The 14,112-nt window shown below is 40.4% G+C and overlaps 2 protein-coding genes across 5 annotated transcripts in view; one reads left to right on the top strand and one right to left on the bottom strand.

The window, feature by feature from the left end:
- The window catches only part of ptenb (phosphatase and tensin homolog B), an 18,470-nt gene extending 15,668 nt beyond the window's left edge, over positions 1 to 2,802 (bottom strand). The window contains exon 1 of one of the 2 annotated variants that reach the window (XM_050059722.1): positions 1,879 to 2,802. In XM_050059722.1, coding sequence (XP_049915679.1) covers positions 1,879 to 1,960 — 82 coding nt within the window. In that variant the 5' untranslated portion in view covers positions 1,961 to 2,802. The remainder of the gene's footprint in view (positions 1 to 1,878) is intronic. The other variant, XM_050059723.1, reaches the window with a different exon arrangement.
- Positions 2,803 to 5,192: 2,390 nt separating this feature from the next.
- Positions 5,193 to 12,865, top strand: atad1b (ATPase family AAA domain containing 1b). Of its 3 annotated transcripts, none has more exons than XM_050060337.1 (10): positions 5,193 to 5,289; positions 6,224 to 6,444; positions 7,240 to 7,338; positions 8,530 to 8,650; positions 8,992 to 9,192; positions 9,942 to 10,048; positions 11,074 to 11,163; positions 11,789 to 11,839; positions 12,100 to 12,230; positions 12,481 to 12,865. In XM_050060337.1, the coding sequence occupies exons 2-10, from the start codon at positions 6,268 to 6,270 to the stop codon at positions 12,599 to 12,601; spliced, it is 1,098 nt and encodes a 365-aa protein (XP_049916294.1). In that variant the 5' UTR covers positions 5,193 to 5,289; positions 6,224 to 6,267; the 3' UTR covers positions 12,602 to 12,865. The 3 variants fall into 3 exon arrangements, with proteins under 3 accessions (XP_049916294.1, XP_049916296.1, XP_049916297.1); XM_050060339.1 differs by having other exon boundaries at positions 5,255 to 5,377; XM_050060340.1 differs by lacking the exon at positions 5,193 to 5,289 and adding an exon at positions 5,433 to 5,674.
- Positions 12,866 to 14,112: the final 1,247 nt, after the last annotated feature.

Here is a 14,112-nt window from a genome sequence, read left to right as displayed (position 1 = left end):
AGCAACTCAATCATCAGATACAGCAACACAACCATCAGATACAGCAACTCAACCACCAGATACAGCAACACAACCATCAGATACAGCAACACAACCATCAGATACAGCAACTCAACTACCAGATACAGCAACACAACCATCAGATACAGCAACTCAACCACCAGATACAGCAACACAACCACCAGATACAGCAACACAACCATCAGATACAGGGACTCAACTGCCACATACAGCAACTCAACCAACAGATACAGCAACTCAACCATCAGATATAGCAACTCAAGCAACTCAACCATCAGATACAGCAACTCAACCATCAGATACAACTCAACCAGCAGATACAGCAACTCAACCATCAGATACAGCAACTCAACCTGCAGATACAGCAACTCAACCTAGATACAGCAACTCAACCTGCAGATACAGCAACTCAACCTGCAGATACAGCAAACCAGTCTCTCAAGAAAACATCAGTTTGACATAAATCCATAAACACTACAACTATACAAAATACAGAAAAATATACCAATAACACAACTGATAATATACCAATAATATACCAATAGTACAACTGATAATCGACCTGACAGTGTTTTGTGATTGTGGTTCCTGTTGTACAGACTGATCTGAGGTGACAGTCGTTGTATCTGTTGTATTTGTTTGGATGTTAAAATCAGAGGTGTTCAAATCTTGTTCGTGTTGATGCAGCACACTGAACCAGTTGTGATCCAGATGTGTGAGGAGTCTCTGAGGAAGCTGCAAACACCAACAGGAAGTGATGTAAGACCACCTGCTGGGTTTTATTAAATCAGAGCTGACACATTTATCAGCTCCAACCAGAACATAAAGAAATACCTCAGATACCACACGTGAATCTAAACTGTGGGGCAGCATAATTAATATATATGATATGATTCTCTCTTTGTTATCAGTGATGATGACGTGACCTGTTTTATTTTATTGCCAAAACCAATAATCGATTTCTCAAGAAAATAAAGGGCAGATTAATCAACGATGAAAATAATCGTTAGTTGCAGCTGTAATAATTACTGTTAATATAATAAAATCACTATTTTAGTAATTACTATAATATTATTAGAACAGTAATTATTAAAGTGTGTCTCGGTGTGCTAACGTTAGCTCTCCGGACTGATGCAACGCCACTGACACCACTGTTAGCTTAGCCTGTTAGCATCTGCTCCCTCAAATAAAAACAAAACATAAAAACAACTCACGAGCGAATGAAAACGTTTTTCTGCCGAGCCGTAAAAGACTGGACCGGACATCCTGTTGAGAGATGATCCAAAAACATCTGGACCACATCATTAAAGACAGACTGGAGACAAACGTCTGCTAACGCCAGCTAGTCCCATTCAGTCCCATTCTCCTGCAGCCAGTAACCTGCGCTCCGAACTCCGTTTAAAAAACTGCCAATTTAAGGCAAACTGTCAAAATGTCAACATATATTCCCGTAAACCTGAGAGTATTCTGCCAGCTGCTCCAAACAGCTGAAAATCAGACCAACATCACCCTGTCTGGAGCATTTTATGATACTAAAGGCATTTTTAGGATTAGTTAACGTGTAACAGTTTGCTGTGGACGCTGCTGGCATCGATTCAGACTCCAGATCCCGCAGCGCTGCACTGCTTCTTAAAGACGTGATTATTACACCGTAGTTTGGTTGTTTAACGGCTGCATGCACGCCAATATGATGAGCAGCTCTATCTGTCATAAAGTCGTGATTTATATGAGCAGCCTGTCGGCCGACACGGGCGGCGTCATTAAATTTCAATATATTTAAACGGAGTCCTGCACAGCGCAGCGGGCTAACGGAGAGCAGGTAAATGGCAGTAAAAGTGTCGAACAGTGAAAGGATACAGGTCAGGTCCAGGTCGAAGCCGTCCTCCTGGTAGCGTCTTTTATTTCTGCTCACGATCTCCTTGATTAAGGCAGCAGCCATGATCGGTCTCTCCGGTGAGGTCCGTAGAAACGATGAGAAGGTACTTGGAGACCGACCGTGCTCCTCCGTTCCCCGCTCCGGAGCCTCCGCTGTCTGGTTACCGGGGAGAGAAGCTAACTGGGACAGCTAGCCTGAAGCTAGCTAGCCGCCAGCTCCCGGGTTTCCAGAAGGTCGCTGTTAAAATCCGTCAGTGCGGATGGATCCGTGTGATCGGTAATTAGAACCAAAATAAGTCCGGTGGGATGCAAACGATCCCGTTAACGGTGCTCCCCGGGAGCCTCCCTGCGAGCTCCGGAGAGGCCAGCAGCTAACCGGCCTTCTAGTTGACAGGCAGGCAGGCTGTCGGTGCTGTTTTCTGGGTCAGAACAAGGGGGCGTCGGGGCCTCCTCCCTGCTCCCGCTGCGGGCCCGGGCTGCCAGGTCCCCCGCCTGGAGACACAACCATCCGCGGCTGTATCCTCGGCTGAGCTCCAGACCTCCGGACGGCGGATGGATCCAGTCGGACTCTTCCCGGCCTCGGTGTGCAGCAGAGCCGCCGTGATTGGACGCGAATCGGCGGAGAGAAAATCTCTCCGATGCGGAGAAAGAGACAAGAGACGGACACGGAGACAAGGTAGAGACAAGAGACACATCCGCTCAGCGCCTTCAAAATAAGACTCTGATTGAAAGCTTTGATTTGGATAAACCCCCGAGGCTGCGGAAGAACATTATTTATTTAACTTATTTTTTATTTTATAAAACAAAACTAATATTTCCACAGGTAGACTCACATCTGTGATAATAATAAATATGAATAAAATTTAACACAAATAACACACATAAACCGTAAGACACAAATTTTTACCACCGCTTTCTCCTGGCAAGTATTTTTAACTGATGGTTGTTTTTGTCTTGTCTCAGCCTGTAGATTTAACTGAATATTACTTACACTTTTTCTTTAATTTATTTTTATCATTATTATTATTATTGTTATTATTATTATTATTACTGTGTATAACAATAATAATAATAATGCTTGCTTTTACATAGAAAGCAAACAGTGGGCTAAAGTAAATCATAATTTAACATAAGTGTCTCAGTATTTTTAATCTTTTTTTTTTTTTTTTTAGATATTTATTCAGTAATAAAAAAAACTTCTTTTTATTGTACTCCACTGTGGAGGGATTTGTCACAGCGACATGTCTGTATAAAGACAGTCGTGTTGATAAACAGAAATGATTCTGAACTCTGAAAGTCGATATTTCTGGATTTTGGGAGCAGGTTTTTTAACCTTTGGATTGTGTCACAGGTGCAGAGCAGGTGTTCTGTGGTTTCTGCGTTCATACTGAACATGTGACAGAATGTGTTGATCATTTTAATGTTGCAGCTCATTTTAATGACTTTAGAGTCATCTATAATAATACATCATCATTTATCATCATCATTAAAACAAATCTATGTCAAAATATGAAAGTTTTATTTTATTTTTTATCTTTTTAATGTTTAAAGTATTTTTTATGCCACAGCACAGAAAAAGGGATATTTAAGTTGAAATCAGAAGCTCAGTATTTATTTATTTATTTATCTTTGTGTTTTATTATTTTGTTCTATTCTATTTGGTTTTATTTTCAGAGTAATGTAACTATTCAGGTACACGTTTCATTTTTGTAATTTTTTTTATCTATGGTTATTCGATCTTTCATTAATATTTATCTGTTTACTCAGACCGTAAATATTTATATGATAAAGATAGCCTATAAAAAAAGTACACAGGATGACGTATTGTGCTTTTATTCTGGAAAACCCGTCATATCCTGTTGTTGCGTCACTCCGCTGACTTGACGATGCTAACTGTTAGCTGCTAGCTGGACTCCCAGAACCAAACGCATCCTGTCAGCACGCGGGGTTGCCAGGTTCCGGTCTGTTTATCCCCCCTTTACCACGTCAATCACACAAACGCCAAGGGAACATCAGAGAGATCTTCAGTCACAACCTGGCAACCCGCAGAGTGTCGCTGACGTTACGTAACAAACCCTCCGGGCCCCGAGAGCCGCCGCACATCTGGACCGGTACACACGGTACAGTGTGTGACGTCTTATTATGTGTCAAATATTTTATAGATTATTATTTGATATGATTTTAGGTGTTTAACAGCTGAAGACTCGAACAGAGTTTAAAACAGATCTGTAAATATTTATAAATCACTTCCTGTTCATAGAGACGTTAGTAGTTAGCAGCAGACGTTTAGACATGAAGTCCTCAGTTCAGATAGTTATGAGTTGTGTTACAGCGCCACCTGCTGGTGTGGACGTGTACCTTCATTAAACTATATTGTCTGAACTAAATGTGTTTGTTCATGTTTTTAATTCATTTAATTATAATTCTGGAATAATTCTATATTCACAGATCTTAAAATACACATTTCTAAACCTTTATTGAAATCAAACACTCTTAATATAATAATAAGCCATATAAATAATTAAAACGAATAGGATTTTAATTAGAAATTGAAGTAAAACAAAGATCAGTTGAACTCAAACCTCGGTTACTCAGGATGAGGATTAACAATCGTTTTTATTTTCTATTTTATTATATATATTTTTAATGTTATATTTATGTTATATATACATAAACAAATATATTTAGTCCAGACAATATATTTTAATTATAAAGTGTTTTGGGTTGAAATATTTTTTATGTCTCAGCACAGAAAAAAAAAGATATTTAAGTTGAAAACATATATGTTGTTTTTTCTTTATAAAGGTTTTTATATTTGTGTTAATGGTGTTCATATCAGAGGAGGGGAGCCAGCTCCTTTAATAGAAAATGTTATTTTATTATGTTACAAAATAATAATAATGATAATAATAATTGTTATTATTATTATTATTATTAATGTTATATTAATTTATTAATATATGAACTATATTACTGTGATGATAAAATCCAACAGTACATTGACACATGTTACTCCTCATATAATCAGATTATTAATTATGTTTAGACTTTATTAATATATATTTTAATATTATATTATATTACCTAGCATCATATAATCTTATTAAATATATGGGACAGCACACTGACACATGTTGGTCCTCAGAAAAAATAAGAGGGTCTTTTAGAGTCCTGTGTTGTTGATGTTGTTATTTACAGGTGATTTATGTTGTTTATAGACAACATTAGACATTATTTTAATATTGTCCGCTCCGGCCCTAAAGGTGGCGCCACTGAGTCTCAGTCTGTTACAGTTAAACACAGTAGAAGAAGAAAACAAACCAGCTACCTGCTCCAACACCACCGAAGAACAAACCCAGGAAGTGTTTCAGCTGCGTGACGTGAATACCGGAGGTAAGCGCTCGTCACATTTTACCGGATAAACGGAGATTTTCTGTTTGTTTCCTCGTCACCGTTCTGACGGAGGAGTCGACGCTCCGCGGTGAGTTACCGGCGGTGATATCTGCCGGTTTGTCCGGTGAGGAGCCGCTCTGTTCCCGCCGGGGGGGCGAGAAGGTCAAGCTAATGCTAAAGTTAGCAGCTAGCACCTAAAAGTCCTTTCGGTTTTAACACTGGAGGGTCCCAGACTGTGCTCCGGGGACCTGCAGGGGTTCAGGACCGGGTCCGGTAGTTTCCTGTGGGAAAAGTGAAAGTGAAGCTCAGTGTCAGTGACAGAGCCGGTGTGTGTCGGAACCAGTCACCGACAGCAGCGTCCCGCCAGACTCTGATCAAAACTTCGGTAATTTACAGTTTGTTCTGTCGGTGTTTCAAAGACGAAACTACAAGATGATGGTGTGACGTCAGAGATGATTCAGCAGGAGCTGCTGTTCAAATCGGCTCCGATCAAACATAAGTTTATGTCCAATCAGAGACGGTCCGAGACCAAAAGATCGGCTCACCAAACTCCGTTTAAAAATCTTTAATTTTACGATTTCCCTGCGTCTTATCATCAAGACAAAGCTGTCAGATCATACCTGGAGATCAGAAACTACTCACCAGGAGCTGCTTTTTAATTCGGCTTGTCTCCAAAAGTAAAAGTAGTTCACTTTATTAAACTGAAATTAAAACTGAAACTGACATTAACTTATTGATTATTCTTCAGTATCCAGTTTAATATTAATTAACTTTTCTGTAACATTTAGTCAGAAACATGTTTATGAATTTATTTTGTGAAAAAAATGTTTCTTTGCTCTGATTCAAATTGTTAAATTGATGATTTTCTGACAATTTGTTTCAGTTTTATTGGAGAGAGAAAACTTCAGTGTGTTGTGTTGTCGTTCCTCTGCAGCCCTGCGTGTACTTCCTGTGTACTTCCTGTGACCTCTGACCTTGATGATGGTGCTGAGAGAGGTCCCGGCTGAAAACATCGCCCGTCCTCTGGGCAGGAATGAGGTCATCGGCCTGCTCTTCCGCCTCACCATATTCGGAGCTGTCACCTACTTCACCATCAAGTGGATGGTGGACGCCATCGACCCCACCAGGAAGCAGAAGGTGGAGGCTCAGAAACAGGTGAGACAGGGAGGGGGTGGGGCTTAAACAGCAGGGGCACGCTTCGAGGTGTTTTGTCTTGTTTGGTGGGTGTGTCAGAGCTGTGTCCAATCAGCAGCCACAGGTATATGAATAAATCTCCAGTATTGTATTTATAGTTTTTAAATATACTTCACACCTGTTCTGGTGATGTCAGCGTTTGTATCTCATTAAAATAAAGCTTTTTAAATTGAGTTAAACACCTCCACACTTAAAGCCAGTTCACTTCTGTAACACAACAGTGTGTTTAACACACTACTGTTTTCTTTGAATAACCACTTTGCTACGTTTTGTCGAGGCACATGTAGCTCCGCCCACTGTGTCGGTGTGTAGATGCTGCCCCTTGTTAAGTCAGTGAAAACAGTCTGGCTTCATTTTATCGGCTTCAATCCTAATTATCGGAAAAGTGCATATTCATAAAAATGTCCCGTTAGCAGCTGATAATTTATCAGACTGATGTGTGTCATGCATCCCTGCTAGAGAGACAGGCAGACAGACAGATTTTCAGCAGAATTCTCTTAGAAGTGTTTTCCAGTCAGAGACGCAGATGTCTGTCCTGCTGACCAATAGGAAGAGAGCAGCATCTCCAGAACGCCTGCTATTGCACCAACCACAGAGTTCCAGGCTCTTCCTCAGCAGATGCAGTTTGCTCTCCTGTTAATTTCCATGTGCTGATGAAGATCATGTGATGACGACTGAGAGCTCCAGCAGCCACTGGATGGGCCTGTCTCAGTGACCTGTCTGTCTCACACCTGTCTTTGGTTTTGTCTCCCTCAGGCTGAGAAGCTGATGCGTCAGATCGGAGTTAAAAACGTGAAGTTGTCTGAATATGAGATGAGCATTGCCGCTCACCTGGTCGACCCGCTCAGCATGCAGGTACATTCTGTTATTTACTGTCTGATATGTGTCGTCTCCAGAAAAGCGGTTAAAGGGCTCAGTGGAAAAGAGGACACAGAAATATGACACATGTTGAGGAACTAAGACTCAGACAAAGGTAGAATAAATAAAACTAAGTTTGACAGTGAAGCAGCAGGCTGACCGCCAGAGCTGTGACACCTCGACTGCAGACTGAAGACATTTAATTAAACATCATGTCCACCAGAGGAGCTAAAGCAGAGCCCTGAGGGACACCAGGGCTGAGATCAACTGTAAAACTGCAACTAACCATTATTCTCATCATCAATTCATCTGCAGATTAGTTTCACGATAAGTTATTAGTCATTCTTCTTTTGTCCACTCAACAGTCCAAAACCTGGAGAGGGTTCATTTACAGTCATAAATAACAAAGAAAACAGCAAACGCTGCAGCTTTATTAAGCTGGAACTTGCAAATGTTGAAATGTTAGCCTGTAAAATGACTGAAAGGATTCATCGGTTATCATAAAGTTGGCAAATAATTTTCTTTCCTGTGACTACTCAATGAATTGACCCATCGTTGCAGCTCTAACTGTCAGAAAAGGATGAAGACGCTGAGCTAAACACATGCAGGGGATGCAGAGTAACGGTAAAATTAAACATTCAAAGAGGCAGGAGTCGGTTTCACAGCCTGTTCGTCTGTTCAAATATAGCCTCGAGCTAACCTAAGTTTTATCACTAAATTAAAACAGGTTGCAGCTCACAGATCAGGTCGTACGTAGACAGTAGTTGTTACAAAGTATTTACAGCCACAGGTGGAACTGTTGTGTAGCTAACTGATGGAGCTAACGTTAGCATGCTAATATCTGAGGAGTTAGAGGTAATGTGGAGAACGGTCGACACGTCCGAACTGAGACTATTTTTAATAAAGAAAATTTTAAATTACGTCTGAATAAAGTAAAACAACAAACTCAAATTCTGAAACATTTACTACGTTATATTTGATAAAATATTGTAAATAACATCAGTTAGCGTAGCGTAACCTGATATTTCCCCGTTAACAGTGTGAACATATCAACCGCCTGAAACACAGACAGAAATAAAACCCTGAATCATGTCTGACAGGCTTTAATTCAAGGTCAAACAAACACGTGTGTGTGTATGTGTGTGTGTGTGTGTGTGTGTGTGTGTGTGTGTGTGTGTGTGCACGCAGATCACATGGAGGGACATTGCTGGTCTGGACGAGGTGATCACAGAGTTAAAGGAGACGGTCATCTTACCTGTTCAGAAGAGACACCTGTTCCAGGGATCCAGACTGCTGCAGCCCCCCAAAGGTCAGAGACTCAGAGACTGACCTTCGATCAGTTTGATCAATAACCAGTCAGCTTTAAGATGAACCTGAATGTGACGTTCCTTCAGGATGAGAACAGATGAAATGAGGAAAGAAAATAAGCATGCAAGGAAGGAAGGATATGACAGAAGAGTAAGGCAGGATGGAGGGGTTAAGGAAAGAAGACGGTAAAGAAGCATAACAATGAAATATAGGTAGCACTGAGGGAAGGAAGAAAGGAAGGAAGGGAAAAGGGAATAAATGAGGAAGGAAGAAAAGTGAAAAAGAAGGAAGGAAAGAAAAAGGAGTATTGACTATAACCCCCAACTGTGGCCATGGTAACAGGCGTGCTGCTGTATGGACCCCCTGGCTGCGGTAAAACACTGATCGCCAAGGCAACGGCCAAAGAGGCGGGGTTTCGTTTCATCAACCTGCAGCCGAGCACGCTGACGGACAAATGGTACGGAGAGTCCCAGAAGCTGGCTGCTGCTGTCTTCACATTGGCTGTCAAACTGCAGCCGTCAATCATCTTCGTCGACGAGATAGGTGAGACACGCACACAAACACACCTGTCAATCACATCAGCATCCAATCCTATGGTCTCATTGTTGGCAGTGGGCGGGGCCAAATTGTGGATCACTATCTGGTCTTTATATGTTTTATTGAACATATGATCAGCTGATGGATAATAAATGTTGAACGGTCCCTTTATGATCAGCTGATGGATAATAAATGTTGAACTGTCCCTTTATGATCAGCTGATGTACATTAAATGTTGAACTGTCCCGTTATGATCAGCTGATGTACATTAAATGTTGAACGGTCCCTTTATGATCAGCTGATGTACATTAAATGTTGAACTGTCCCTTTATGATCAGCTGATGTAAAATAAATGTTGAACGGTCCCTTTATGATCAGCTGATGGATAATAAATGTTGAACTGTCCCTTTATGATCAGCTGATGGATAATAAATGTTGAACTGTCCCTTTATGATCAACTGATGTACATTAAATGTTGAACTGTCCCTTTATGATCAGCTGATGTAAAATAAATGTTGAACTGTCCCATTATGATCAGCTGATGGATAATAAATGTTGAACGGTCCCTTTATGATCAGCTGATGTAAAATAAATGTTGAACTGTCCCTTTATGATCAGCTGATGTAAAATAAATGTTGAAGTGTCTCTTTATGATCAGCTGATGGATAATAAATGTTGAACGGTCCCTTAATGATCAGCTGATGGATAATAAATGTTGAACTGTCCCTTTAAATGTTGACTCCATGTTGTAACAGACTCGTTCCTGAGGAGTCGGTCCAGTTCAGACCATGAAGCCACGGCCATGATGAAGGCTCAATTCATGAGTCTGTGGGACGGACTGGACACAGACCACCACTGTCAGGTATATATACCGTATACACACACACTACAGTCAGGTATATATATACTGTATACACACACACACTACAGTCATGTATAGGGATGTCACGATACCAAAAATTCAGTAGTCGGTGCCAATACCAGTAAAATTACATGATACCAAAGTGGATACCAAGGTAAAAGAAAATAAATTCCTAAGATCCCATGTACTTAAACAAGAAACACTTTATTAAAATATTTGCATATAGAATAACATTTCTATCAACAGATTATTACTTATATTTTTTCTCTTTTTCTCTTTACCTATTTTTGGTTGATCAACTTCCGCAATAAACTCAATAAACTATTTAAATATTTACTATTTAAATCATGCTGACAGCATTTGAGCCGACCACAAGAATGTGTGGAATTTTGTTGGTTTCATTTATTGTTTGTCCTGTTCCGGTGCAAACAGCGTTTTTTGACGTCCGTGGTCCAGTTGTGGAAAAATCAAACGTCCCAGTACAATAAATCAAACGCACCCCAACCGCTGTGGTTTGGAAGCACGGAGCACGGACGGTTCAGAAGCAATTCGGAACGAGTTAAAAGCAATTAATAAACAGACAAAAAATAATATTGCTAGCAGATCTATTTTCTGGCCTAAAGTGCGGCCGTGACTGGTTCTGAATGCTTTAGCAGGTAGCCATGTGTAGTTCTACTTCCTCGTCACCCCCTCGCTCTGAATGTAGGCATGGACTGTAAAGCTATATGGCGTATACTGCCCCCATCAGTTCTGGAAGAGTCATAGCACCGATTCTTACGCTGGTTTCGGTTCTTCCAGTATTTCAAAAAAATTTATACCGCCGGGTTTTGTTTTGTTTTTTTCATCGAATCAAACGGTTGCAAGTATCGGTTCTCATGACATCACTAGTCAGGTATATATATACTGTTTATGTATTATAATACTGTATGTTCTGACCTGAGATCAGTCAACGAGGAACCTGTGATGATGAGAACTAATCTTATAATTATTAATTATTATGACACTGTGTGTCTGTGTGTGTGTAGGTGATCATCATGGGAGCCACTAATCGTCCTCAGGACCTGGACTCTGCTATTCTGAGGAGGATGCCCACCAGGTTCCACATCAACCAGCCTGTACGTACACACACACACATATACACACACGCACACACACACACATTCTTGTACTTATATCCTTGTGAGGACCGTGTGTGACATTATGTTTGTTTTTTAGCAGGGAGGGGTGGTGCAGAAAGGGACTTATGTTTTTTATTTTGGTGTAGGGGAGGGGCATACAGATTTAAATGTATTTATTTTACCACAGATTTTTAAGGAAAACATGCCTCTTAAATTTGGTGATTTTCCAAATTCCGGCAATAATTTCTGGAAATTTTGGTGATTTTTTAGTAAACATACCTTCCAAATCGTGCAATTTACAAAGAATTACAAAAAAAAACAAAAAAAAACAACCATATCTGATCTTCCATGCTCTTATTTCATCAAAATGATCAGAGTGGACTGATTAGTCAAAGGTTTGTGGGCGGAGTCACACAACCGCAGGACAGGTTGGTGGGCGGGGTCATGTCACCATGGGACGGGTTGGTGGGCGGAGTTGATCGATCATGTGATGCCTCGTTTTCAAAATAAGAGCGCAGGTCTGTTGAAGATGATTAAAGCCACAGATGAAACTGTGATGTGTGTGTGTGTGTGTGTGTGTGTGTGTTCCTGTGTGTTCCTGTGTGTTCGTGTGTTCCTGCAGAGTGTGAGGCAGAGGGAGCAGATCCTTAAACTCATCCTGGAGAACGAGAGCGTAAGTTCACCTCAAACACATCACGTCCACTTCACTGACACTCTGAGACCAGAAACACGTCTGTGATTGGTTGGATCGGTCTGATTGATCGCAACCTTCACCTTTCACAATAAAAGTCTCGCAGAGCAGCTGGCTGTTTGTGGCTTTTATTGTGAAGCAGCAACAGGAAGTGTTGGTCTAGATCTACCTGTGGACCGTCTAAATGTGGTCCTACAGGAAAGGCTTTTATTGTTGAAGGTCACCAATCTGTGTCTCTGCAGGTGGACCTGTCAGTGGACCTCATCGACGTTGCCAAGGAAACAGACGGTTTCTCAGGAAGTGACCTCAGAGAAATGTGCCGCGACGCCGCACTGCTCTGTGTCCGAGACTTCGTCCATAATCAGAACGACAGGTACCTGTCTGTCTGTCTGTCTGTCCGTCTGTCTCGATGAAACAGTGACCTCATCATCATTATTATTATTATAAAATATTTTTGTCCGTCTTGAAAAATCTTTTTATTGATTATTGATCAGTTTAAATGATACATCAGACAAATAGTTACTTACTGTTATGACAGTGATGCTAATGGAAACATCTCTGTCTGTTTGTCTGTCTGTCTGTCTGTCTGTCTGCCTGCCTGTTCCTGTCTGTCTGTCTCTCAGTCCATCAGAGGACTTCATCCGTCCGATTCATCAGTCCGACCTTCAGAAGGCGATCAGTAAGATGAAGAAATCTAAGATGGCGGGCACCCAAAGCGCTTTGCTGCACGCCGCTCTGGACTGAACACGCGCGCGCACACACACACACACACACACTGATCACTTGACAGCCACATGGTGACCTCATGATGACCTCAGCCTGCAATTGCGGGTTCGATTCCTGACCCGTTCATCAGCTCAGTGCGTTTTTACCGACCTGTTGTCTCTACGTGTGAAATGTGCCACTTCCTGTTTTTGTTTTTGTTTACATCAGCTGATCATGCTGCTGATGTCCAACAGAGATAAAAAAAAATTAATAAAAAAAACAGTAGCAGATTTCAGTTTGTAACAGAGCGAGTCCCCGCTGCTGTTTTTACACTGTAAATAAAATCCACCAAATAAAGTTTGTTTTTAACGATGAAATCAGAGACGGGAGGAACCGACCAGAGAACTACAGTACCCATGAGCCTCAGCAGCTGTTCCTATGGAGATGGCTCCCTACAGTCTATTTAATATCTGAGGTTCTCCATTGAGTTTTACAGAGATGCACCTGTTACACCTTCAGAACAACTTTAATTGTGAAAATCCTCCTTCCCAGAGGTCTGTAACTTCCTGTAATTTCTCAGTTTCCTGGAAACTAAATTAGGTAAAATCAGATGTTATTAATAATTAAAACAGAAACGTGTTCAGTTACATCTTCACTTTGGTTTAAAATAATTTATGTTTTTCTTGACATTAGCATAAAATTCTGAAATAAACCAAACGTGGTTAAAAGTCATCCGATGATTCAGGATTATAATTAAAGTTCCAGTCTGGAGGATTCACTGACATCTAGTGGTGAAGTGTCAGATTTCAACCAACTGAAACTTTTCCCGTCTGCTGAGTGTGTCGGAGAACGATGTGAACACATGAACGTCTCTGACATCAGACGCTCCTGAATCCGACACACAGGACCTTTAAATAATATTGTTGGCTAAATAACGGAGATGGGTTTTATTAAGAGTAGAATAAATAAGTAGAGTAAAATAAATGAATGTGTCATCTTTTCAAAACTTTAGATTTATTTTACACTCCATCATTTAACAAACAGTATTTTATATTTTTGTCCCGTTGGATGAGCTTATACCACAGTTCCTCAGCTTCATGCCAAATTACTGATTTAATACCAGGAATTTATTTAGAAATCTGAGGAACGGACGGACCTGAGAAGTCGAGTGACACTTCATTTTATGGGACAGTGATTTCCTAATAATTTCTCAGGATGTTTCCTTTAAAGAACTTTGTACATTATTTACTAATCATAGAGAAAAAATGGGAATTTCATTGAAAGAAAAAACTCTATTTAAAACCCAAATTATTAATTGGAAACTTTAGTATTTGTTTATTAAAAACTATTCATTACTTTGTTTATTATTTTCATCATTGTTTAAACTGGCCAGATTTCTGCATGTTCAGCAGACCTGTTGTGCTCTGACTTGAAGACATATTAGCTGTTAATTACAATTAATTAATTAATCGTAAGGGAACTGATTGAATCTATAAATCGAAGTGTAAGCTGTTGGAATAATATGAAAAAAAAAAAATAGCATGTAACAC

Source organism: Epinephelus moara, chromosome 13, assembly GCF_006386435.1.
Source record: "Epinephelus moara isolate mb chromosome 13, YSFRI_EMoa_1.0, whole genome shotgun sequence".
Taxonomy (NCBI): Eukaryota; Metazoa; Chordata; class Actinopteri; order Perciformes; family Serranidae; genus Epinephelus; species Epinephelus moara.
This window is presented reverse-complemented; position numbering and strand designations above follow the sequence as displayed.